Raw genomic sequence first — 27,815 nt, forward strand, 5'->3', positions numbered from 1 at the left:
ATCAACAATGAAAAATAATCATCAGGTGCAGCCCTACAAACAACCATGTCTGTAAAATCACAATGCCTTATTTATAATGAGTGCTGTTGATGTTGTGATACTTTTTTACCATCACCAAAAACAGCAGCTCCTGCAAGCTGAATACTGCACTGGACCATATTGTGATTTTGGTAATATTTAATCAGTTGGTCAACCTTACTCAGCATTAAATATCAGATCAATGCAGTGAAAGAATTTCATGAGTAACCAGTGTTGAAAGTCAGGAACATTGAGCTGTATTTCAGTGTTTATGCAGCTCATTATTATTTAATACACACACAAACAAACTCCCCTAGATGTGGTCAGAGTATTGATCACCAGTCAGACAAGTGAAAAGGTCAATAAACACAAATAGTTACATTAATAATTACTAAATGCATAAATAAAAACAAAGCAGCCAAATGATGTGAGGGAACAATTTGCTTTTAGGAAAATTATTGATATTTAGTGTTTATTACGACAAGACCATCAGCACTAACCTCCAGTATTTACAACTTATAACATCCTCTTTGCTGTTCATAATCTGTCTTCGGTAATTAGATAAAATTTTTCTTGTTGAGTAACCATTTGAGGTCAAGAAACCTATAATGTCCTTATACGAACACATTTTGGAAATGTTGGTTCAGCAGTCGTTCAAAAGGCACCACTACAGATTTGAGTCAAATGGGTAAAGGTATTCATTTGAAGAATTTTACAAATCTCACATATCAAACTGAATTTTAGTGTGTGAATGATTTTGCCCCTGAAATAGAAATAAAACTGATCTATATTTGTTTAAAATTACTTGATGTTCTTACAACATATACATATATGATCACAGCTTTTCCTAATTTACTTTATTTGTCATGATGCCTGTTCAGTATCTGCTGTGAAAAATTACCCAATTGGCAAAAATGGCACATTTACATAAATGTAGAGATGTGCATTGTCTCGTCTAATTTTAAAATATAGCAGCAAAGGAGCCACAAGTCTAGCAGTTGTAGAGACTTAATCTAGAAAACACACAGAAAAAAACATTTGGCCAGTCAGCTGTTCCAGATCTGAACACACTGCCATCAGATATACGACCAAAACAATGGCCTGAACTGGAAAATCTCTGAACGCTGAAATACATTTGCTTAAATAGCCATATTTGCTTATTACTAGGTTTCTTCTGTTTGTCTGTTTTATTGTTAGTGTTTGCGTCCATTTATGATTCAGTGACAGTTAAATCTCCTACACACATGGCATTGGTTGCATATCATTTTAAAAGAAACAACGATTACATGTGCAGATTTCTACATGTCATTTCCTGCTGCTGCTGTAAATCCAACATTTCCACTAAAGATTTCTTTTATTTTCTTTAATGGCCACAGGCACCTACTGTGTTCCAGCTGTACATGAGAGAAAAAAGAAATTTGTTGATCACTATAGTTAAAAATCAAGTTTCCAGTTTAGAAGTAATTAAAGTAAATCATCAGCTAAGAGGAGGCACAAATTAATTTTCTTTGTGTTAATAACTGTGGACGGTCAGCCTTTAAAGATGGCCGTCCAGATTTTAAAAAGGGCAGTGCACATCTTAATATCAACTGAAACACATTACTCCTGCAGTGGAAAAAATGCACACATTGACTTGAGTCTTTCGAGGCCCCCGCCCCGATTAGGCTGAGCCAGGAGCGGTTGCTAGGCAACCATAATTCACGGACGGGGAGTAAATGTATGTTAGTATGAGAATATAAAGGCAAGGTAGAGCAGGAGAGAGAGAGAGGGAGAGAAAAAGAAAAGGTAGGAGATGGTGACACAGATTGAAAATTTAATAATTTACTGTTCCACATTTCACTTCATCACACTTAAACAAAAAGGGAAAAAATCTAAACTGAATGAAAAGTCATTAAAATAGTCTATTCAAATACAATCAGAGCTTATATTGTGTCAAACAGACACTTAATATTAAGGCTGTTAGATTTAATATGGAGATGGAGCCAACACAGACAGATTCAAAGATCAAGAGTGGGAGGTGAGAAAGTTTCATTTTTAATAAAATGGGAGAAGTCTGTATTACAGAGCCTCAAACACACAGACCTGTGTCCCCCCTCTGAATAACCAGTTTCTCAGTAACTCCGTCTGAGATCTGGCTTTCATTTCTTTACTGTATGACACAGTCAGCCACATCTGAATGTCACAGCTAAAAGCAAGATTTTCACTTTACTGTGAAATGAAGATTTTAAATATGAGGAAAATGTCACATCGACCCGCTGCCATGATTGGCCTTCAAATAACAGTGCCCTGGGCTACATCCTGTTTCACAGTTACACTGAAAAACATATCAAAGAGTTTAGTTAAAACACATCCGTTGGCTGTCAGCTAAACCCCAGAACCAACTGAAATACTCACTTTACTTCTTATGAGTTACATCACATTAGCTTTGACACTTACAGAGACAGTCCATCTGAACATATAACTGTCAGAAGTGAAAACAGTACCCTGTTAATCGCTTGTGTATTAATATTGACTCAGGTCAGCTGATGAAGCTTAGAGACCAAAAGAAACATGTTGCATTTAGCAAATGGAGCCACCTGCCAGAAGATCTCATATTTGAGTTTTTTTAAAGTCCACAAGTTCTTTAATTAATTATTATTATTATTTTAATTGCAAGATACTGTATTTTTGGTTTGATTACTCTATATGTTGATCTAAAAGGGTCAAATCAAGACAAAATCCTCAGTGGACTTGTTTAATCCACAACAAAGATGTACAGTTTATTTCATAGAGGAATGAAACCAGAAAATACTAATCATACTTTAAATGATAATCAAAATAATAGATGATTAATTCAATAGTTGACAACCAACTGATTTATGTATTCATATTTGCAATCTATTAACTGTATTTCTCTCATCATTTCATGTGTGTTGTATTTCCTTTTTTTCTGCACATTTCCAATAGTTCTATGAGCACTTTGATTTTATTTTCCTCTGAATGTTGCTTTTGTTAGTGTAAAATGTGCTGAATTTCTTTGTTTATGAAATGCACTGAATGAATACACTTTCTTTGTCCTCAGTTTGTGGTTTCTTCACAGTATCTGGGCATCTTGAAATAATCCCACAATGATTTCATTGGTGACTAGTTTTTGTGACAAATCTCATAACATCTGAGAAATTTCTCAGTCCACTCCAGCGACATAATGCACTTCTCTGCTGCCCATCTGTACACTCACTTACTGTGTTTGATGGTGATAGTTTGACAAACATATGGCTATAGAGGCTAATTCTGGCAGCAGTTTAGAGCTTCTGCAAAGCTTGATAGTTTAAGAGACTGGGGATGAAATGCCTCCCTTAAGCTAATCAATGACCACATGTTAGTGCAGCTGTACATGAGGAGTGCTACCATTTTCTAACTGCAAATAATGTCAACAATGCATTTGCAAAAGACCTCATGAGGAGCGACTCCATTTGGAATAACACAAACCCTCTTGACACTCATCTGTCCTCCAGCGCCTTTGACTGATTTTGCTGCTGTGCATTAGATTTGATGAAACTTTGAACTGCACTTCATCATGATATTTCATGTCCATTTTTCCCATCCTGCATTCTATTCTGTGACATTTTCATTGAAATTACCGTACTCTTCTTTCCTGCTTTTCAAAGTCCAATAAAACCAAGATGACGTGCCTCTGCTGAACAGGTACTATCAAATGAATTACCTCCATTGGTTCTGTCACACTATGTTTCATATATTTTTGCTTTTTTGTAGCCTTTATTTTGTACGAACGGTGACACCATCTTCGATTCTAACAGAATTAATTCTAAATATTTATGTCTACCTTAGATTACAGTTTCATTATGATGTGGAAACAATTTCCTTGTCATTTAAAAGAACATGTTAAATAAAGGTAAATAAAAGTAAGTAAAAAGGTAAGAAAAAAGTAAAAGTATAGGGAGGCTAATAACTTACAATAACTTCCTCAGGTTGAACTCTTCAGCTCTCTGTTCCTTCACTATGCTTTGGAAAGTTTGTAAAACATTAAGTTCCACAAAGGTGAAAATAAAGTGGAAACTGCACACAGTTTTTTGCTGCCTTCAGAAGTGAATACACTGGCCACTAATCCTTGGTATAACCTGGGTACTGTAGTTGTGCACAAGCTGTGCTTAATTAACATCTGCTTAATTCCTTTCCTCTTTTGTTGAATCTCTTAAGGTGGGACAACTTGCACGTTAAAATTTCTTTTAAGTATCTGAGCTAGCCCGTTTGATTATATCTTGAAAAGAGGTCAAACCAGATAGAGTGGCTGAAAACATGTGTGGGTGTACAGAGCCTTTGAACTTCTTCTAAGCAGGTGCTCAATTGTGTAGCTTAGCAAACTAAAGGTCAGGATTTGTAATGTCACACATTTTTAACTACCACTTTCTCAGTCATTACTAAAACTGAAAAGTCTTTACAGTACAGTACAGATGTAACACTACATTCATCTCATATTACTGGGTACACAATGTTAAGCTTTCTTGATTTGGTATACACATGTCTAGAATTAAATTCTGGAACTAAAGTTTTACAAGGTTCAGCGGTACATCACTAATGAACTGACTGCATCCGGTTAGCATGCAGGTAGTCAACCTAGTTAGCCTGGTTAACCAAACTTGAGAAGAAGATGAGTCAAATGAGACAAAAACAGTTCAGGAGGTGAGAGGATTATCAGTGTGTTAATTCAGATCTTTCCAATCAATATGAAAAAAAGAGTGATGATTGCTGCAAAATTACAAATATTGTTGCTCCAAGGAAATATTCAGTTTGAGGTGCACAGTAAAAGGGGGTCTATAGAGAGCTACAAATGTGATGATACATGAGGCAAATCTGGATAAAAAGATGCTTTATAAGATACTTGTGTTTGATATGTTTTTTTGTACAAACATTTAATCACCTTGCTAAAATTAGGAGATTATTATTGACTCCCACATATTGCAGAATATGAGTATTGTATTGAGTATTTTTTTTGCTATGGACGTGAGTGTGTTTTGTCCTTCTTATGACATGTGACCAATGAAATGCATTATGATTTCACAAAATACAAGCACACATAGCCTGCAATTTTTTATCTACCCCCCAGACAATGGCTGCTGATTTGAGTGAAGAGGCGCTGTATATTTCGCTGCCACCATTTCTTTTTTTTTTTTTTTATTTTAAGCAAATTTTCCCATTATGTACTGAAACTTTACGACCTCAAATCCAAGAAACACACTCACCACTGATAGGGTACTGGTCATTGGGCCGCCATCTGGGCTGAATGTACCACCGTCTTGGCTCAACATCGCTGCACCGTCCTGACCTCCGGGCATGCCAGGCAGGTCCATACCCTGCAGCTGGTAGGGGTGGTGTGGAGCTGAGCTGGACGGGGGGTCCAGAGGATGGTAGGGCCCAGAGGGGGCATCATGGGGGAGATGTGGGGGCAGCATGTGGTCTGGCAGAGTGGGAGGAGTGATGGGCGGGATGTTGAAGTCGTCGTCACCCAAATTGCCCACGGAGTAGGACTGGAAAGCCAAAAAAAAACATGAGAACAGAAACCAATGGAAAACACCTTTATTGATTTGTTGTTTGGCATATAAAATGTCTGAAAATGGTGTTTCTCAAAACCAAGGTGATATGTTTTAAGGATAGCAAGTTCAAATTTAAAGAGCTGGAACAAGAAAATATTGACTTATTAATTATCACTAGAGCTCACAATCATAAAATCAAAAAGAACGACAGAGTTAAAGATTAAAGGAGTCCATAGTTTCATGATCCATTACACAGATAATAAATGGAACAGATATAAAAAGTGCCCATCACTATTACCTCACAGTCAGTCATCCTCATCCAGATCCCTTATTACAGCCTAATTATCACTAATGTTATGCTCAGCCTTGAGACAACATATAGTCACTCATTTGCAGCTACACTTTTATATGAACAAAAGACAATACACGTGGGTTAGCCTTTGTGTGTAAAAAAAAAAAAACCATCTGTGGTAATCTGACATGATAAAAAAGGCTCATATATGCTAATGAATTATTCTGAGAGCAAAGACAAATGAGAGGGAGACATGACATGAAGAGTGAAATGGAGTGAGAGAGAAGAATGAGAGACACGAGGCAAGGGAATGAAAGAGAGAGAAGCCCTCTCATACTAATCTGACAGAGGAGATCTTTTATAGAGACTGACAGCCTTTTCTGCTTGGCTGGACACACCAGTCTCTCCTCTCCTTCTCTTTTTTTTGCTCTTCATCTCTCACCGTCCTTCTTCTCACCCTTCTTTTGCTCTCTTGCTCTTCTAATCTCACCCTCGATTTCTCTTTCATCTCTCTCCGTGTCTCTCTCTGATTCTTTTCTGCCTTAACTCGTGCAGTGGTGAGTTATGAGTTGCATGACTTGTGAGCTGACTGATGTGTTACGTGTTGAGTTATGTGATGTCTATGTGACAGGTTGCTGTAGTGAACCAAGTTGTGAGTCGATAGTTTCAGCAGTTTAAAATAAAATGTGGAACAAAAGATGTGTGCTGGAGACTGACGATGCACATGCAGTTCAAGTGAAGCAGTTCAGATACAGAAATGCATTTTTGCATGCCGTGTCTTTTACTTATGTCAATGTGCGTTTTTTCACTTTACAACAGATTTTTAACAAAAAGCTATATTTATTGCATATGTCATTAATTTACGGATAAATAATTTCTCAGTCATAGAAAACCCAAATTAATAATTACAAATCCATCATTGCATCACTCAGGGCTCTACTGTAAATTAAGTAGTCCCTCGTTTCAGAGCTCCATAGAGCAGCAAAAAACTGTTTACAATGGTTTTTCAAGGTATTTTGTTCAAAAGTACTTGGAATTTCCTGTGGTAAAATGTAAAGACAAACACATGTGCTTAAGATAATACCAGTCACAGTGCCGGTGGAAAGAACAAGCAAAGCTCTTTAATAACTGGTGGAAACTCAAACAAGCGCATCATATTTAAAGGTGTTGTTGAAACACATTTACACATTTTCATCAACTATGAAAGCCTTTACCTGCTAAGTCAGAAGGACAAAATGTCTGTGAGACAAAATGTCAGAGACCAAAGACCAAACTATGGACTCCTTTGTGTTCTACAAGGTTATTCTGGTTCGACATCTGGTTTGATGACCATCTGGACTGAATTTCTTTCACTGGCAGAGTGTTTAATGGAGGATTACTGCGCTATATGACCATTTGTTTATGGGGACATTACATTTTTGGGTTGGGTATATATATGCGCTGCTGCTGTGTTCTCTTACCCTTATATAGTGTCTTATGTTGTTACAGGTGACCTCATTCTGTGGTGATGACTCAGATATCTACATGTGGACTAGTTAGGATGGGAAATGCTGACAAGGTTTTTTCCATGAGACAGTTAGGCCTCTGGTTTGCAAAATCTGCTAAGTAAAAGAGCTTTAAATTAAACGTTTAAGTGCCAGTGTCACATGTAAAGAAAAAAGCAGTAACTCTAGTTCTGTGTTAATGATCAGAAGTCAGTGACTCTACAGATGAGATGCAGCAGGAGCCCACACCTCTCCGTCATGCTACACTGTGACCAACGAACTGACGGTGATGTGGCTCCAGAGATGACAAATAACGATCTGTACGAGTACTCAAGAATTTAGTCATTTCACCATGTTCCAATACCACACAGCAGTGCCCGCCACTTCATGGACAGGAGCTCTATTTTTCTGACTTACTACACATGGTAATAGGTGTATATTTTAAGGGTCACTCCACCTATTTAACTAAGCAGCCTGCCACTGAATTGACACAACATCAGGGGATCTAAACGTTCTCCAAATTCACAGTTCAGTTCAGATCATGATGGCGTGGCTCACAAAGGAAAAGGAAAAATAATCTGGAATAAACAGTTACAATTCACAACATCTACAACATTAAAGACGAGTATGAAGGGAGACTGACATGGACAAATGAAGAAAAGTACTGCTACAGACTAGTTAATATATTAATTGGTTCAACAAAAAAAATGACAAACTTTTCTTAAGAACTGTCTATATATGAGTTAAGTCAACAAGAATAAATAAACAGTTCTGCTAACATCAACCGCATGTGTCAAATGACCAAAAATGGTTAAGTTACACGCTGTTGAATACAACAAAGTATGTGTAATATTTGCAAAAGATGTAGCTTGCTCTAACTTAACTCTTGGTCAATACAGACATTTGATTGAGAGCTAATGCCATTGTTATTTTCTGTTTGGTTATTTTGTTTTTGTTATTTACCCTCCCTTTTGTAAAACAGAAACAAAAAAATTCTTCATAAATATAAGAAAAAAAATGGGCAACCTGAACCATCTTTCAACAACTCATCATACTACATTTGGGCAAAAATTCCACCATGAAAATCTAATTAATAAACTTAAATATGACAATGACAGATACCACTGTCATCTGTGAAATTATATCGTCTATGACAATTGCAAATATTGCTGATACGGCTGCTTGGCTAAGACATCAATTCATCTTTAGTTTGAATACAATAATAATTGTGTGATTTACATGTTTAATGTTAAGAAAATTCAAAAAGAATGTGTTTTCATACATTAGTAAGTTAATGAGGGCACAACGGCAGTGACAGCAGAATGGATTACAATACAGAGGATGGAGATGAAACTGCAGACTGTGGACATGTACAGATTTGGTCTCAGTTTCAGAACCATTAAACTCCAACTAAGTATCGTGATATGAATACATCATATTTCGACACTGTTTACATGTACATAGAACCATTATGTAATCATGTTTCCTTTCCATACTTGTTTAGTAACCATAAAGTGGCATCCAACACTGTACTCCGTACCTGGCACTACTTCTTTGTTACAGGTCCAACAGTTGGTTTCAGTCTAACTTTCATACTGTGCTCAGTCGCAGCTCAGAGCTCTGCATAAATTACTCAGCCTGTCTGTTGTCTGTCTGCCTCTCTCTCTCTCTCTCCCTCCCTCCCTCTCCTGCTCTCTCCATCATTTCTTCAGGTTCTGCATAAATTACTCCTGTATGTCTCTCCCTCACTCTCTCTGCTCTTCCATTCATGTCAGTACAATAGGCTGTTCGCTGTGCACTGGGGGCTTATAGGACGACTAATGTAGTCAGGATTAAGTCCTTTCACACATGCTGTGTTCACATTACAAACACTTCCCACAACTTCATGCTCATATCTGCTTCATGGTAGACGTAAAAATGCACAAGCTCAACTTATTTCAAGAAGACAATCAGGATCTGCGTTTGGTGATGATATGTGTTGACTGAAGCCACATGATTGATATGTGAAGGCGATGGATTAGATTAGACTAATTAGATGAAATAATATAACTTCTGTATGAACTGATACAATTATTCCATACAGAATTAATGTCCCTCTCTATAAACATCAGAATAACTCCAGGCAAAACTGTATTTTTACTACCTGAATATGTAATTTCATATCTGGGTCAGTTCTTTGCATGTATTTTTCTCAATGTGTCAATTATACTTATTCATCCATACATATAAGATGTGGGTTGGACACACTGAATAGGCTAATGCAAATCTGCCCTGTCTTTGTCAAGATGGTGCGTCTTCTGGGAAACAGACAATATCTGAGAGTGATTGTAAATGCTGATGAGCCCGAGAGATGGACAGACAGCAGTTTCATTAAAACACGACACAGAAATAAACAGGCCTGTAGAAGCTAAGTATTTGATTGGTGATTGACTGACATCCCTCTTTTTCTATTTTTATCCATGTTCGCTTTGATCAAATAATGTCTGTTGGAAGATGTGTGTGTTTGAGACAGACAATGGCACAACAGACCGAGATGAAAACCAACTTTTTTTTTCATATTTATCAGCAGAATGCTACTGTGAGTATATATATCGTGTTAGAGAGAGCTGGGAGAGTCCCTTGAATATGGTTCCCCTACATACAGTATCACCCACTCGTCAGGTTGATGTTTAATAAACTTGTATGTGGGAAATTTTTAAAATGCATGAAACTGATCATCACACTGGTTTGGGGAAATGGAAACTGTTCACTAATACATTTGTCAAATAAACTGAGAGATCACACTTGAAACGATTCCATGCAAAAGCCTACAAAATTTTTTTTACTGGCTGGCAATTTACTCTCAGATTCACTGTTAAGACACTGTCAGAACAGCTCATGTCAACTATAGGAGTAGACTACCCAGCTACACGTGTACATATTTATACCCCTTAAACACTTAGGTGGTTTGATAGTGTATACCATTTGTCAATTGTAATAGAGTTGCTCAGATCAGTATGAACACACAAACAGCAGTTTTTTTACAAACACAACAGCTGCAGTTCTAATTTCACCTGGTCAGTAGACTAAAAAAACTGAATCACAATTTTAACTCACCTCTCGAAGCAGACTCGTTGTTCTATTTGTGCATTATTTAACCTATACAGACATACTGCAGACTTCTATTGACTAGCTAACATCAATTGTGGAACACGTAGAAGTTGTGTTACTTTCCTCTTTTAGTTTCAAATGTCTCCAGGTGCAACTGCTATGTTTATGAACAGAAAATAACATATACAGTGACGCAAAATTCTGTTTAAAGTTACAAGATATAAGATCTGTTTTGTGAAGAAATGTTTAGTCCATCTCTACCAAACGTAACAAAAACCAGACCAGACTATAAACAGTTACTGCGAAGAATATAATAAAAGTGCAGCACCCTGTACCATGTATTCTTTGAGCATTGTTTTTTTCTGTTGAGAAATGGGTATTAAAAACAAAATGAGCTGTCAGTTAATTTTCATTTGAAATATAGAAAGAAGGATGTGCAAGTTAATTTTCTCTTTTGTTGAACAAAAACTAAAATCACAGCAATTAAAGAACAGACGGGATATAATCACTTTTTTTTTTTTTTATATCTGTGGACTTAACAAAAACCAAATGACCCACACATACATAGACACATGTGCTGTATAAACATTGATGCTACAGTCTTATAAACCAGAACATCCTCTGTAAATATTTACAGCAAGCCTGTTGTGTGCCAGGTATGGACATTGCCTGTAGATGGCACACATCTGAATACATACAAGTGGACCACTCAACTGTTGCTGTTCAATGTCCTGCCTTTAGGTGGCACAAATTTATCTGAGGCCTAAAGCAATTAATACATGGTCAGATATGACTGGTGTTGGTGTTGAGCACAGTCCGATGTTAATCTACACTTAGTGCAGCAGCAGTGTTATGTTAGCAGTGCCAGGTTTGTTTATGTGTGTGTTTGTGTGCATTCACCCAGGGAAGACGGTGTGTGTCGGCCATGTGAGCATCCCTTCTCCAGTGCTGTGAGGGCGGGTTAGGAGGCGTCACCTTGGTCAGGGGGTGAGGGGGCTGTGGCACACGAAACTATGGGAAGAATCACAGAGACAAACAAAGGTTCAAATAGGACTAGAGGTCAGGAAAAGGTCAGAGGTCATATGAAAAGGTCATGAAGAGGAGCAAGGGCAGAGAGAGAGAGAGAGAGAGAGAGAGAGAGGAGAGAGAGAGAGAGAGAGAGAGAGAGAGAGAGAGAGAGAGAGAGAGAGAGGGAGAGAGAGAGGGAGAGAGAGCTCCGTGGATACAAACTATCCCATGGGTCAAAATGATGGTCTAGTTTCACCGATGAGTAATAGTGTGCCGTTACTTTTATGCCTGTGAAATGGCTAAACTTAAGTGGACTTGACAGAAAGAAAGGCCGATAAACAAGCCAGACAGAGTCAGACAGATATTTACAGAAAGAGACAGACAGAGGGAGAGAGAGGCTGTAAATAAATTGCTTGTTCTTTCCCTCCACAACTAATCCCTGATAAGAAAAGGTTACATCGAGTGCTGTAGGAGGAAAGGCAAACACATAAATCGTAAAACATACAGTTGGAGTACATTACCTTTCATTGCAGTGTTTAACTTTGGCCATGTACCAACTCTTCTTGTTCTCTATCTCAACCTGGCTACATATTTAATGCCACAACCACTTTTAATTAATTTTGGATCATATGGAACAACAGAATAGATCAAAACAGCCACGCACACTAGTCATGTGTTATTAATTGTGTTTCATCAGGTTAAAACTGTTAAATTTAAGTCTTTTTAGGGCCTTAAAGACCATTATGAATACAATTTATAATGGATGCAATGTGGCCTGACTTCAGTGAGGCTCCCAATGTGAATTCAGAACAGAACTAGGTGATGGCAGGCGTTTTCCATTAACTTTGTATTTTTCGGACTCTTAATCAGTTCCTCCAGGAAGATGCAACACTGCACTTTCAGTTGTTAATGTACATTCAACTGTCTGTTCATCCATCTTCTGCTGCTTATCTGGGTCTGGGTCACAGGTAAGTAAGAAAAAGATGGATGAATGGGTGAATGCAGAGTTGAATTTACATTAATTGTTGAAAGTGAAGCGTTGTATTTTTCTGGAGGGAAAATAAAGGCTTCAGATTTATTTTCACCAGACTTCCAAAATATAAATTAAAATTAAATTTTAAAAAATCCAATATTTTTTAAACAATTTTTCAAAACATGTCAAAAATCTAACTAAAACAGCATTGAACAGTTTATTACATTTCAGATTATTGAATTTTAGGTGTTTTATGGACTCATAGATACCCTACAATCAGCACAAGCTGCTCCATCTGATCATCACCACAGTCTGTTTAGTGGTGAGTTCATCTGTTTTAGAAATAGGGTCTATTTATTCAGCCAACAATAGAGCGTCCAGAATGAGCTCAATATACTACATGATGAGGATATGGTATTAAAGTCTGGATAATTAGGTCTGAAAGAAGAGTGTTGATTTTGAGGGAAAATCTGTTTGTGGTAGACTAAGTTTATAACCTGGAGCACTGACTTCTAATTAAGCATCTAACATGTGAAGTGTGAACCCATATTCTTAGACTGATAAAATACAACCCTTTGCTTCACAGTACTGGTATTCTTTCTTTAACTAATCCCTTTATTCACACTTTCAAAGTAGTTCCTCCTGTGCTCTTTCAGCTTTTATGCAGTACCATCACACTGCTGTTCCCTTTACATAAAAAACGACAAGGATGAGGGTCAGTCTGGAGTGGAATTGGTCACATTCATCACAACAACCTCTGACTTTATGGAAGCAATGGTACTTCAATAATAAAGCCATAAATTCTGTTTCCACACACCACTCCCATCTTCCTACGGCACAACGCTATGAATAAAACATCAAATCATATATCCCTATATGGCAGAATATTCTCTATATTGTGCTGCATGAATAATGTATCTCTAGTGCTGTTTCTTATTAATATGGGCTTGGTGGAGAGATAATTCTGTACTAACAAACACACATCTCACTCTCTGGAGGTTTTGCGGAAAGGTAGATACTGAATGCACTCACACATTCACTGCTGTTTCAAAGTAATCAGCTGATCTTTACAATGTTGATCATCATACTGGGATGGCATAAGAAAGGACAGCTGCACACACAGCATCTATTACCCTTAAACCCTACTTTATGTCATGGACTTAATGTTCTCTGGTGGAAATTTCCATCCACTCAACACATCCTGTGAACATCTCTTCCTTTTTAGCATCACAGGGTCTGAAGCCTCAATTAGCACTTAGATGAGGATATCACACATTAGGGAAGTTAGTCTTTTAAAAATGACCAGTACATTTATTTCATTAATGCATTCATGAAGCACGAAGTGTGGCTGTAGTCCTTCTACTGTTTATCATATGATAGACAAAAATCTAACAACACCCAAAAGACAAATATAGCTTTAGGGAGATTGTAAGTAGTGCTAGAGATATACTATATACTAGTTGAACCAGTTTTCATTTTGCATAATATATGGATTTGTCATATAATACCATACTGTGGTATAACTGAAACAATAGCTGTAGTGCTTCAATTATAACGCTTAGAGCTAGAGGTTCTATAGAGCACAAGTTTTTACTGTTTGCAGTTTTTAAACAACAAAAACCTGATTCATTCAGTCAATCAAACAGATTCCCTCAAGCTAAGCAACACTCATCAAATGTTTTTATATCACATGGCAGTATAAAGTACAAAGGCCTGGTCATGCAAAAAAACATACCATTACACACAGGAGGCCATCAGCATCTGAAACAATACCATGACACAAAAACACTACAACTAGTCCTGCTGCAGAATTTTCAATCACCATTTATCCGACATAATAGAATTCAAGCAGTTGGAGTGTTACATAACCTTCTTCATTAAACCTTATTTTGATAGATAGCAATGACTTAGAACAAAAACGGCTAGAGTTTTAGCCTTTAGCCAATCACCAAAAATAATACAGCTGTAGCTGAGGTAAAAAACAAAAACTTTAATTGCAGTTATTTATGTTTTTATCAAAATAAGTTGGCATTTATATCAACCATAAGCTCAAAGTGTTATCTGCTGCTTTCATTGGCACAAATTCAACGTGTAGGTAAAACAAGATTTAATTGCTACTAAGTTATTGTTTTTTTCTTTTCAATGAGAGTGATTTAACATTTAACTAATCCTATGCAAACACCTTAAATGAAGAAGCTATTTTTAAAGCCTTAGTACACTGAATAAGTAACCCCTGTGGCAATCCACACACTGCAGCAGTTCTCTGTCTACGAAAAAAGAGAGAAAATCACTGTAATGCTTTATGTGCCTGGGGTTGAGAGCAGTAAGTGATATTGATTTGTGGAACAGGATGGGAGAAAAAGTTAGGTTGATGCATCTGGAAATAACTGAAGACCGAAATAGCTAAAGGTGAGCTCAAAGACACAGTGGGGTATGGTCAAATTATTTGAAGAAAGCAACAAGAACAAAAACGGTTGGGGAAAACGACCCCCATGCAATGGCTGTACAGGGAATGAATCTGAGCACATCCTGTCCACTGACTGTTTACAGTGCACGATGTTACTGAGGAATCAGGGTATTTGTGCATCATCAGATATTTACATGTTAGAAATCTAGACGAGAAAAAATGTTACTAGAAACCGACTGGGACAAAGGTCGGATCAGTAATGTTTGAAGATGCTTCATGATATGATTAGACCTCAGCCAGTTATAAAAGCTATCTGTAAAACCTAAAGAAAAATCATTCAACCCACAACTTCTGCCTCCAAAAATTGATTAAAATGAGAGTAGGTCGTTGAAAAGACCGAAATTGCAGGTGCAAACTAAACTGCAGCGAGAACAATTAAATTTGCTCTTTATCTGATTATATCTTACAGATGTAATTACAATGTCAGCTGAATCAATACAAGGTTTAACAACAAAGACCCTTGAATCAGTGAATTTGTCCAGAATGATCTGTAAAATATATTCAGATATAGATGTATACTAATACTCTGTGTAGTAACAGAGACCAGTAGTTATTTTTTTTACAACTTCACAGATGTTTTCTATACCTTGTAAGAGATATGGTCGATTCTTCTCTGTTAATGCACCCATTAATCTGCCTTCAACAGTTACAAAACCACACTGCTCAAGTTTACAAGGCGTGAATGAATTTAAAATGTCAGCTGAAAAAAGAATTATGCATGGCTTTTTTTCTGGAACTAATGGTGTAAGTAAATAAGGTGGGAGTTATGTCACTTGTAATTTATACTGAAAGTTGCACACGCAGATAAAACTTGACAGTTAACTTTGGCAGAGTTTTCGACAGGTTTTCACAGGATTTAGATGTCGTACAGGTTAAAGGGGAGTTTAAAATAATTTAAGGAAAGATACTGTATATTTTCCATGTTGTTTGGACAATTATTCTCACATTAGTTGTGAAAGAAAGCTGGCAAGTCACTGTACTTCTAGTTAAAGGTCAGTTCATCAAAAACTATATATTTTTTTTATTGTAAAATGAAAATGCATAGCACCGTTACTTGTAAATGGGAAGAATACATATAGATAAAATAGGTTGTATGTTAGGTTAACAAAGGGTGGCCTCAATGGATTTTTTTAAATATAAAAAAAAACAAAGGAAACAATGTTTTCAAACCAAGGACATTGCGCATCAGCATGTCATGTGAGACACCAAGATATCTTTATCATACATTAGCAGTCTTTGCTGGTTCATGTAACATAACTCAGCACATGCATATCTATGTCATTTAGCCATCTTAATTTCTTTACTTGTGAAATATCAGTAAAAATGGTCCAATTAGGCACTGATTGGCTAGATGTCTTCACATTCATTCAACTTTCTATTACCTTACTTCTGCATACAGGCAAATGGGAAACAAACCTATCAATGCTGAACCCTGAATATTACATATTTTAGTTTCCTTTACACTTAGTTAACATCTTGAGTGATGTATTCACCATGCACTGTAAATACAAGAGTTGCCAATTAACATGACAGTCATTTGTGCACACCTGCCACATGTTTGTTTTTGCTCACAGTCAGCGCATGGTTTCACATTGACTACAATGGTTACACGCTGAACAGTGTTTGGACACGATACATGGTTTTGTTGCGGAAATGTTAAAACATGTTGACAAGTAATATGTTCTGTTTAGAAAATAGCTCAATGCACTTAGAAACGGTAGGGAAACAACTTCACAATGCAATCAATTACTGTGGCTATGTCACACAAACAAAGCAATCCTCGCTCACACTCACCTGATTGGTTGAGGGAAAGTCAAGGCCTGATTCTGGCATACCCAGGAACATGGTGTCCCCATCCAGCTGGACAGAACAAAAAGCAAGAGCAACAATGTCAACAAACTATAATCAAACACAGCAAACACAAAGCAGCGAGCGAGGAGACAATAGGTGGAGATAGAAAAGAAAGATTACTGGGCAATGGCCAGTATGAAAGATTAGTCCATTATCTGTAGGTCATCTCCTTTGCACATTTAAAGTCCTGCTGGTGAGGTAGGAGTGCTGAAGTTCCGACAATAGTTTCCCAATGACAACTGCTTATAAAAGTCTGTTGTTGTCCAAGGACTGAAGTATGATGACAGTCCACTGATGCCTACTGCTCAGTGTTTCTCTACTGCATTTCCTCTAAACCCTGCTCACATACAACAAGGAAGTAATATCAATTAAGGTCTCTGCGATAATCATAAATCATTGAACATCATTATGGTTTTTAAACCGTCATGTGTGTTGTAATTAATTAATGAACACCGTATTAAAGATGAAGTGTGTAATTTAAGCCATGTAGAACATAACCCTAACTGGCAGAGCAGAGGTCTGGATACAACACCACCACTCACATTAACTAGTTCATGAATGACAGCTCTGTTGTCTTTTAATCCTGGCCATCTTCTCTTCTTCCAATTTCCCCATCTTCCATAATACTAGACTGTGTCTTAGATGCTATAATGCAGAGTAAAGCACAAAAACAAACTAACTGCAGAGACAGCTGTGACAACATCGTTATTCCTCATAGCAATGGCACAAAATGGTTGCAGAAAAGATCATGAGCAGAACTGGCGACTCACTGTTGGTTTAGTCTAGTTTACCATCATTGCTGTCCTGTGCTTAAAAATGAATAAATAAAGGCCAGAAAATGACTAAAATGAAAATACATCCCTACTATTGGAAAGGACTAGGTGATAAAGGGAAAAATATATGACAAAAACAAGTTGATACTAATTAGCTATCACTATAAATGTCAAATCTTTAGTTTTTTTCCTGTTGATCCTGGTTGAAATAACTGATGGGTGTTATGCTATCATGATAAAAGGTCTTCATAATGTCTATTATTAAGACTGAGAACCAAAACATATTGTTTTTTATATAAAACCTTAAGCAAAATACAACTTAAAGACAAAAGAAAAAAAAAAAAAAACAATAATGATAGTTACTGCCCTGCTCCACTGTGGTTCTGTTTGACTAGACTGCAATGAATAACATTCTATTTGTAAAAACAGGGAAGTACCTGAATTAATATACAACTACAAAAGCAGTATTTCATAAATGGATACTGTGTAGAGTAGTATACAAACAGCTAAAGGCTACACCATCTTTTACACCTTTGTTTACTTCCCATTATTAGCTCTTCTATACTTCCTCATGTGGCCTTTCTGTATTGCTTTTTATTTGTCTCAACTTACATCCAGCTGTGAAGAACAAGTGTTTATATGTTTACATGAGTCACTGTAAGCAGTGGACAGCTGCTCATATTACTGCATCACACATTGGGACGACACATCACTGGGCCAGTCAACATTTACTGTGAAGAGGACAATGTGTTGCCCTGCTTTGGTGTTACAGTGTGGTTGGTAGGTGTGTTGTCTGCACTACTGAGCCTAAAACACCTATTATTACTCATACGTATTATAATAATGGGTGACTTGTGAAAATGGAACAAATGGCAACAAAAATCTAAGATTACTGAGTACACACATTTTCCCTTTTATATAAAATAGGATATAATTTCACTATTACCTGTAGAATTGCTATTATTTTTTCATACTTTATAAGTCACACTAAGGATGTAAAGGGCGTCTTCTGGTATCCTATCTGTTTTGCCCACTTTGGATCCATTTTAAAAATAGGTGTGTCTGGCTCCGTAAAATGCATAATTATGTCTAGAAAATCATTTGGACCATGTTCAGTTGCTGAAGCATAACAGCAATATTAAGCATCTCCAAAACTGATCCCTTTTAGCCTGATAACGTCTGTAAATACTAAGTCTGGAACTCTTTTGTATTAATAGTGATGTGATTTACTCAACTGGAAAGAAGTTCCATTAAAACAGCAAATACTTCTGATCAAAATAACAACAAAAATTTGTGAATAAGACATGTTTAGGTGATCAGTTGGGATGTTCCATTCACTTCTGCATGCAATGTATAATTTTTAAAACTTCTTAGTTTACTTTAAAATTGAACATCTTGCCCTCCTCGTAGATTCTAAAGCTTGATATATTTTATGTATAATATAGTGTGTTTAACATATTTCAAGCAACAGAATCTACAAGGTGGGCAAGAATGCTATTTTAGATTTTAAAAGTCAAACCTAATGATTTTGCGGTATTTTCCAACATGATATTCAAATGAGCTCAGGTCAAAGGTCATGTTTAGTCATTGTATGAAACTGGATATGTGTTAAAGGCACTATTTAAGTATTATATGCATGAATGATATAGAAGTTGATAAAATTGCATAAGCACTTTGATGTGATTTTTAGGAAATATTGCTGGTGCAAGGTGAGGGCAAACGGGGGGGGGGGGGGGGGGGGGGGTCAGCTGCTTCTGTAGCAGCATCTGGAGGTTTAGATAGTTGGAGAATATCAATATATGGCATCATCAGATATATCCTTCTTGGAATCAAAAATTCAACTATTTCTGAGTAAGTCTATGAAAGTGAGCCAGGTAGATACAGAAAGGAGACAAACCCCTCATTACATTAGTTTTATATTTACTTTCACAAACTTGTTTTCCAAAACTGAGAGGAAAGTATGGTATATTTTGCTAGTTGTGACTAGTTGTGACTAAATCAGTATAAGTATGTAAAATACTATTCTGGTAACGGTGTCACCTATGAGACATCATGTACTTAAGAATGAAAGTAAGTAAATAGGTTTTTATATTTCTCTCAAAACCACTGTCACTTCACAACACAACTAGTCATACAATATCAGTATCATAATGAAGAGGCATTTTTGGTAGATGGCAGAATTTGACTAAACTCCACAGTTAAACGTGTACTTTTACTGTTTGATGGGGAAAAAATAAACTGTTAAGAGACACTATGCTGGTTTTAGCCATAGTCATTCTGAAATAAGATCAACCTCACTGCCAAGCAAACAATTAATCAAACAACTGAGAAATCATCATTTTCATAACTCATTGGTACATGATCATTTTCTTGGTTGACAAACAGGCATGCAGAGGAGCGTTTGAAGAGGTGTGTAGAAGTAAAGCTCACTCTCATACACACACACACACACACACACACACACACGTGGACAGACAGGTGTAACTGCCCTATCCATTCACCAGCTGTTAGGTATTATGCAAATGAGGTGTAAGTTTACAGAGTCAACAGAGGGCCAAAACAGTGGTGTGATATGTCTAAGACACACACACACTGAATAAACAGTGAACTATTAATGCGTTACATGGAACACATTTCCAAAAATAACAACTGGAGCAGAAATGGTGCAAGTTAAGAATGAGGTATCAATCTCTGTGTCTGATCACCATTCTTCTTCTCTGATGTATGGGGATGGCTGACACACTGACCCCACTGTCAAACCAGCTCTTTCTGTTTGCATTGGGTAAGATCTAATACGAACACGTACCATACAGAGACTAACAACATGATAAAGGTGAATACTGAACCTTACATACTATCACAGAACTATTACAAATCACTTAAGGCACAAAATATTTTTAAGATGTCTTTGACAATAAAACCTTGTGTAACGATGGAAATAAATCAGGCAAAAAAAGTGATCAGTAACTGTAAGTCAAGAGGTTACTGTTATCGAATGGAAAAAAACATTCTCACTCCACACAAAGTTACATAAGAAAAGAAGAAGTGATGGAAAAAGGGACAAACTGTGATGTTTTTTTTTTTTTTTTTTGCAACAGCTTAGTGTGAGTGGCAGAGAGAACAGTTCTATAACAGACAGACTGAATGAATTTGGATAGATCATAGTGTTGTTGCTTAATTTAAGACAGATTACTCAAAGCTCTACCATTAAGACTTTTATCAAATACAGCTGTGTATATTTTACAGGTGAACTGTACTTTGCATTAATTTTAGAGCCTATAATTAGAACATACAGTCCACGGGTGAGATAAACTGCTTCTACTTGCTGTCACTACAGTACAGTGTAAATTGCAGGGTATTGTTTGACCTGATGGTTTATCTAGAGTGCTGAGCAGCCGAGCATGCACGGAGATAAAGTAGTCCCTCATTCATCACTGAACATCAATTTGACTTTAAAACTTTTTCCATTACAACTGTAGAGGGTGTGGTTGTGGAAAGTGTCAGTTTTGATGAGTTGTACGTTTCAAGGACAAATTACATGCTTTATGTATGACTGAGAAGGAGTCAGTGTATTTTTAGGGAAGACTTTTATTTTATGTTCCCATTTGTAAAAAAGTAATCCCTCCTTCCCACAGGATGGAGCTGCATGATTAATCAAATCACAATCGCGATGTCAGCCTGTACAATTATATATTTGCAAAAGACTGCAATTTCAAGGGTCAGCGTGTAACATGTTAGAGAATTTAGGGCAATCTAATTGAATGGAAAAACCTCTGCTGTACTGTGATATTCTGGAATCAGTAGTGTCTGAACAGAGAGGTACCGGGTACACTTACTACTTGCTTTGTATTTGTTTTTGTTTTTTAAAATACTAGTTTAAGCTAGCATGTTTTACTTAGAAATATATTCCAAAAAGTAATCAGTGTATTTTCCCAGTGTCATGTAAACAGCATATTCCATTTGGAGACTCTGATTTAAAGAAGTGATATTTTGCTTTTTGCTTTTTTTTTTTTAAAATGGAATTATGCATTTTCAAATATGTCCCTGTGGTCTACTGTACATAAACTGTAAATTGGGTCGGAATTCTTTATTAATTAAACTCCACAGGTCCATCTTCAACTCTATATCTGAGTAATGACACCAGAAAGGTCGTTTGGAACGCTGGCCCTTTAAATGCAAATGAGCAACTTCATGCCCCACTCCCTCCAGGTTGTTGGCTGTGCTGCTCTGTTCCGTTCATTTAACAATTGAATATTTTAGGTAATCGGCTTGAAGTTCGGACATATTTTCAGTATGGGCTACAACTGCTGCTGCTGATAAATTAACAATTATGGCGTACTCTGAGAAATGTTTGTCAGAAGTCTTGACCTTATATTTGCAAATGTCATGACATAACTAGTTATAGACGTAACAAATTAAGCAGGAATTAAAACAGGTTGTAGAAATCCACTTGATTTTTGCCAAAATTAACATAAAGATAGCTTTGCTGCACCTGGAGGGTTCAAATTCAAACATTTTAAACTAAGGTCCCCAAATACACAAATAAATGTACCAAAGACTAATAAAAGTGGGTTTAGCTAAATATGACCCCTTTAAGACTTTTCTGAAAGTAGCATTTTCATATTAAAACACACATTAATTTATTCCAGTTTTGTGAAGATTCTGTGGTCACATATACAGCACATTTGGAAAATTAATCTACTATGACATTTTACTGCAGGATGTGAACCATGACCCCTGTTTACTCTCAAGTGGAATAAAACCAAAATCCTCTCTGGTCAAGATGGATGCTCCAAAGAAAAGGTCACATCTCTGGTCAGTAGAAGAACACACCAGCAGGTTATTGGATGAAGGCAAATATCAAAAAACTGACTTTACAGAGTGTGTTTACACAGTGGACAGACGGCCACCCATGAAAACAACATTTTACTCATGATATGTATACATGTATAGGTGCATGCAATAGCTGCATTTAAAAATCTCAGTGGCATATTCATGATCATTAGGGAAGGAAACAACTTATTGGGAGTTTCGTATTTTTCAGAACAAGAACAAAAAGTGGAAAATTTTGTACATGTAGTCAGTGTTGCTCACACTTATCACTATATGACACCAAATCATGTAGCCATTCTACAGGAGCACAGCAGAGACCACCAAAAGTTTCAATAAATGGAACAAAGGAATAAAGTTGTCCAGCTGAAATTAATCAACACTAAAGTTTTTATTCACCAGAATACAATATATTGAAATAGGCAAAATATTATTTTCAAAGACAAAGCTACAAGTAAGGTATCCTTCAAGAAGTACTAAGCATTTACTTTGATGACAACCTGTGACCTAAATGAAAGGCTTTTTTTTTTTTTATTACATACGACAATCAACACATAGAAAATATGGAAATGCAAAAATATATGAAGAAATACCAACAATATTCAGAAATAGCTCCTTCTCTGAGTGCTCTGTTTATTTTCAACACAAGTAACTAAAACTGAAATAGAACATTAATCCTCCGCAGATAAAAATGGAATTTTGTCATCTCTACATCTCATCCAAAAATATATTGATACATCTTATGAAGCAATCCTCATACTCATCAAAACATTCAGTGACCTCTTGTGCCCTATCGGTGGGAGCATTATCATCCTGGAATAGACCTCTCCCATCAGGTTTCCCCTTTAATTTGCCACCTGTCTGTATATGAGTCATGTTTTCCATCACGAAGACATTACATTTTAAGATCGTCTAAGTCAGGAGCTGCAGATGGGACCTTGCTCATCTGCTTAAGCAAATCTATTTTCCATCTATAAAAAAAAAATCAGAGTTCAGTAGGTCACAGCTGAGGTAGCACTTCAGCCTTATTCTGAGCTGGGAAAAACCCTCACATTAGGATGCTGGTGATAGTGTATGAAAAGGTGAGTTTAGGGGTGTCTTGACTACGGAGTTACATGTTCAGGTAAATATTCCAGAGTCTGCTTTTTCATGTAGATGGAGGCTATTGGCATTTCTTAAAATTAGCACTTTTTCATCATCTGCATGTGTGTGTATCTGAAAGGCATACAGTGAGAGAGCTAAAAAGGATGGCAAGGTTTGTAGTCAAACCAAATTACCCTCTCTCTCGTCCTCTCTCCCCCTTCTTGCCTCCGTCTCTCTCTCTCTCATCTCTACTGCTCCTCTTCATTTGTGTGTGTGTATGTGTGTGCAAAGCAAAGGTTTGAATAACAAGCAGCCAGCTAAGTGGGTCAGGGTTGGTGGAAGGGGGGAGAAAGTGGGGGAGAGTCTATTAGGATGACAGACAAGGACAAAGAAAAAGAGAGAAATACAGTGTATCCAGGAAAAGCAGGAGTGCAGTGAGGAAGAGACAGAAGATGAGGTTTTGGGGAAATAATATGTGGAGTACAGGATGAAAGAAGTAAAGAAGAGGGACGTCACAGGAGGGGGGCTGTGAAAGAAATGATGCAAATTAGAGAAGATTTTTTTTTTTTTTTTTTTTTTTGGGAAAACATCAGCGATTAACTACCACAGAAATGTTTTCACCAAAACTCAAGTGTCCCCTTGTCAACCATGATGGTAACGTTGGTCGTGACCTACTCTTCAACGAAAGCTAATGTCACGGACAGAAATATGAGCATTTCTGCAGGTTTGGAGGCTGCCTGTGAGTGAACAAGTCAAAAAGAGGCTGGTTTTGTCAACTACATAGCTTTGGGTAGCAAGTAAAACTATTCAGACAACATAAACTACATGAGGGAATATAAATCAGCTAACCTCTGTGCGGACAGAGGCTTAAGGGTGTGTGCGTAAAAGAAAAGAGAAGGATTCACACAGCTGTGCTAGTTCAGCTCGGCAATTGTTTACCTGTCTTATCTCTGTCTCCGTGGAAACAATATAAACCAAGTTTTACTGGCCAAAGTATCCGGAGTGGAAGTCGACATCATGTATGTGTGTAACATTACTTTTATGCCACACATCTTCCTATTAGAGTTGCTTTTAAGGTTTGTGACCAACGACTAAGCTGATCTTACTATAAAATGTACTATAAAATGTACACATATCTCAACAAAAAATTGCATCGTACTACAGCTGGTACTTAGAATACAGTGATATAAAACTCAATGTAAAGTGCAATGTTTGAGTGTTTTAAAACACCACTGGCCAGTTTTCTTTAATGCACAAATGGACACAGACTGATTATGTTTCATTAACTATCAGCAGAACGTGGCTCCATTGTCTGAAGACTTCAGAGGCTTCTCAACTGAAATTACTGAGTTTTTCTCAGTGGAAATTAAAAAACAGAACCAAGGGTCCTGTAGTCCAACGGCATATTTAAAGCCATTAATTGACATTTGTTTGACTTTTCAGGGTCACTGAAGGTCAAAGGTTATGGCACTAAATGAAAGCCCATATGTGACTTCCTACCTATTGCCAATAGTAATTATATCAATATCTTCAACTGTTTTCAAGTTATTGCATTTTGAAATATGTCCCGTTATAAACCAACAGGGATTTTTAAAAATTCATAAAAAATTCAAAAATTAATATTTCCCAATTCTTTGAACAAACTTGGTAGACCTTACCCCAAAGATGTTCCACAACAAATATCAAGCCATTCTAACTGACAATTTTGGAGAAGAAGATTTTTGAAAAATTGTTTATGGACGGGCAGACGGACAACTGATACCAATAGCCCATCGGACCCTTTGGGTCCCAGCCTTTTAAGAGTTACTCTAATGAACCATTACAGACTTATAAATTAATTACTTTAATGATGTTAAGTTCAATAGTTCTCTAGTTTCTAAAAAAGACAAAGATGGTGAGGATGAACGTAGGGGATACTTATGAAACAATTTTTGACTTTTTCTTCTCTTAATTTGACCAAACCAAAAAAAGTGGGTGTGACTGAAAAAACAGCACAACAGTTAATACTGTAAACCTCCACTGCCAGCACTCCTGTTAGATCACAGTTAAAGTAAAGAATTAAATGAACAAGGCTTATGCTGTCAGGGGCAGCAAGGGTATATCCCTGAAATCCCCCCAATCCTCTAATATATATATATATATATATATATATATATATATATATATATATATATAAACTCAAGTTGGGCTACATGGACCTGATAGTGGCAGAATAATGGTCAGAGAACCAATTTTTCCCCACAAAACTCCACCTAGTGAATGAAAATGACACCATATGAACTCTGGATGATAGCAAGAAAATGGACATTGGTAAGAAGATCAATATGAACCAAATTTAATCTAATTGGTCTTTCACTGCTTGATTTATGTCCCAAAAACTGATTTTCAACTTTCAACATTTGGATGACTTAGAACACTCAGAGAGAAGCTGAAATCGATCAGGTTCTTCCGCTAGGAGTCCTCTATGTTGGTTATCCAGGGAGAAGAAATCCAACCAAATCTGTCCCAGTTATCACATCCACATGAAGGATACCCGGTGGTGGATCCATTGGTGTTCGAGGTAAAAACATTATAACCCCGAAATTTGATTTCGGGGATATAATAAATGGGACATCTAACACATTATTTGTTAAGTTAAACTAATGCTGCGTTTCCACTACGTGGAACTGGCTCAACTTGACTCGGCTCGGCTCAACTTGGGTACCAGGTCCTATTCCTGGAGACTGTTCCCATTACAGGATACTACCGACTTTAGAGTACCTGGATATCATAGCGATGCGGCGCGCTACTTCCGTGTTGTCTGCTCAGAGAGCTGCGGATAAACTTGCTTGTTGTGTGTTGCTCCGTTAAGCTCATGCTGAATTTTTACATCTGAATCTCCTGGACCAACCATGGTGTAGTTTTCGGGATGTCATCATGTGGATTAACCTACCGCTATATTTACTGTAAACTTCCGCATCTGTTTTTTTGTAAAACAGCGGGCCACAGAGACAACTCTCTGACCAATCAGTGGTCTGCAGTGCTTACACATCCCGTTTTAGTATCTGGTCTCCAGTCTTGGAACCTCGACAGAGGTGATACCAAAAAAGTAGTACCGGGTACCAGATTTCAGGTCCTTTTCGTAATGGAAACGCAAAAAGGCCAATTCGAGTCGAGTCAGGCCAGTACCACGTAGTGGAAACGCGGCATAAGCTTTTGTAGCTGATGTACAAAGTCAAACCTCCAATAATCATCCAGCACTGCCATTTACCACAACTACCAGAAACTGACGTCAATGAGGTTTTATATGATACGGGCAGGGTTCACTCATCTGACTGAATAAAACAATGCACCCATTCCTAAATTCAATATGACTCATCGAAACTATTTTACCGTTTTACAGGAAGAGAGAAAAAAAAAACATGAATTCATGTTTGCATGCATCAACAAAACTCCAAGTTAAATTCACTCTGACAGACACCGCTGTTGTCAGTGTTTTATCATCTTTGTTTCTTTTTATTGCTTTTATAATACAATTTTTACTCATGCACTTCAGTCTCCATTTGGCCCTTTCTATAATTTTGTTGTTTTAAAAGGTCTGTAGGTCTAAGCATTTTAGCAATTTATTTTTGTGAAGAAATTTGTGACTGGTTTGTTCCAAATGTACTTTACTTAGTCAGCCTACTTTAAGATGTTGTTACCTTTTAACTTCACATTAATCAATACTGAACATCCATGTCAATTATTTTGTCTGAGTTCTTTGAGCTACAGGCTATACTGTGTCACAGAATAGTGGCACTTTTTCTCTTAAGGTGATCCAAACTCCAATTTGCTGTTATGGAACTGCTTGTTTAATTCCACCACCATGTGTGACAAGTTTTTATTTTTTATTTTCCAAAGTAAGTTGTGACAAGTTGCAAAAGTAAGAGGACAAAGGATTAATAAGATTTAAACACACACACACGCACACGCACACACACACACACACATAGATCAGGCCTGAGGTAGACTGACTTTCTCAATGGCATATGAGATTAGAAAACTGTGTGGGGCACAGAAGTCCAGTAACAGAGAAATGCAGATTATCAGGAAAAACTTAGCTTGAAGTCTAAGATAATTTTTGGTAACAGAAGGAAACAGGGTCAAAACAGACATCAATTTACAAATGTAACAAATTTATTTTAATCTACCCGTGGTAATTAGCACCACACTACGATAGTTAGGATTGTATGATCGTGAACAAAAGGCTGAGTGCTGAAGAAAAATGGACCACTAAATACTGCCTCAGGAACTGGTCCAATTTATTCCTCCACAAGTTAATTGATCCAAGTCATTGTCACTAATACAGTACACACAGACACAGAACAATGCAGCAATGATTGCCGTATGTGATTTGATTGCAATATGTTTGTTTTGGAAACCAAATCCTGATAATT

General features: G+C 36.9%; 1 protein-coding gene across 2 annotated transcripts in view; it reads right to left on the minus strand.

The window, feature by feature from the left end:
* The window catches only part of tox (thymocyte selection-associated high mobility group box), a 55,668-nt gene that overhangs the window by 18,691 nt on the left and 9,162 nt on the right, over window positions 1–27,815 (minus strand). Inside the window, exons 2-4 of one of the 2 annotated variants that reach the window (XM_030161070.1) lie at window positions 16,658–16,723; window positions 11,316–11,426; window positions 5,259–5,543 (exon numbers count right to left, since the gene is read on the minus strand). In XM_030161070.1, the coding sequence (XP_030016930.1) occupies window positions 5,259–5,543; window positions 11,316–11,426; window positions 16,658–16,723 (462 nt within the window). The remainder of the gene's footprint in view (window positions 1–5,258; window positions 5,544–11,315; window positions 11,427–16,657; window positions 16,724–27,815) is intronic. The other variant, XM_030161071.1, reaches the window with a different exon arrangement.

Source organism: Sphaeramia orbicularis, chromosome 17 (genome assembly GCF_902148855.1).
Source record: "Sphaeramia orbicularis chromosome 17, fSphaOr1.1, whole genome shotgun sequence".
In the NCBI taxonomy this organism is placed as follows: domain Eukaryota; kingdom Metazoa; phylum Chordata; class Actinopteri; order Kurtiformes; family Apogonidae; genus Sphaeramia; species Sphaeramia orbicularis.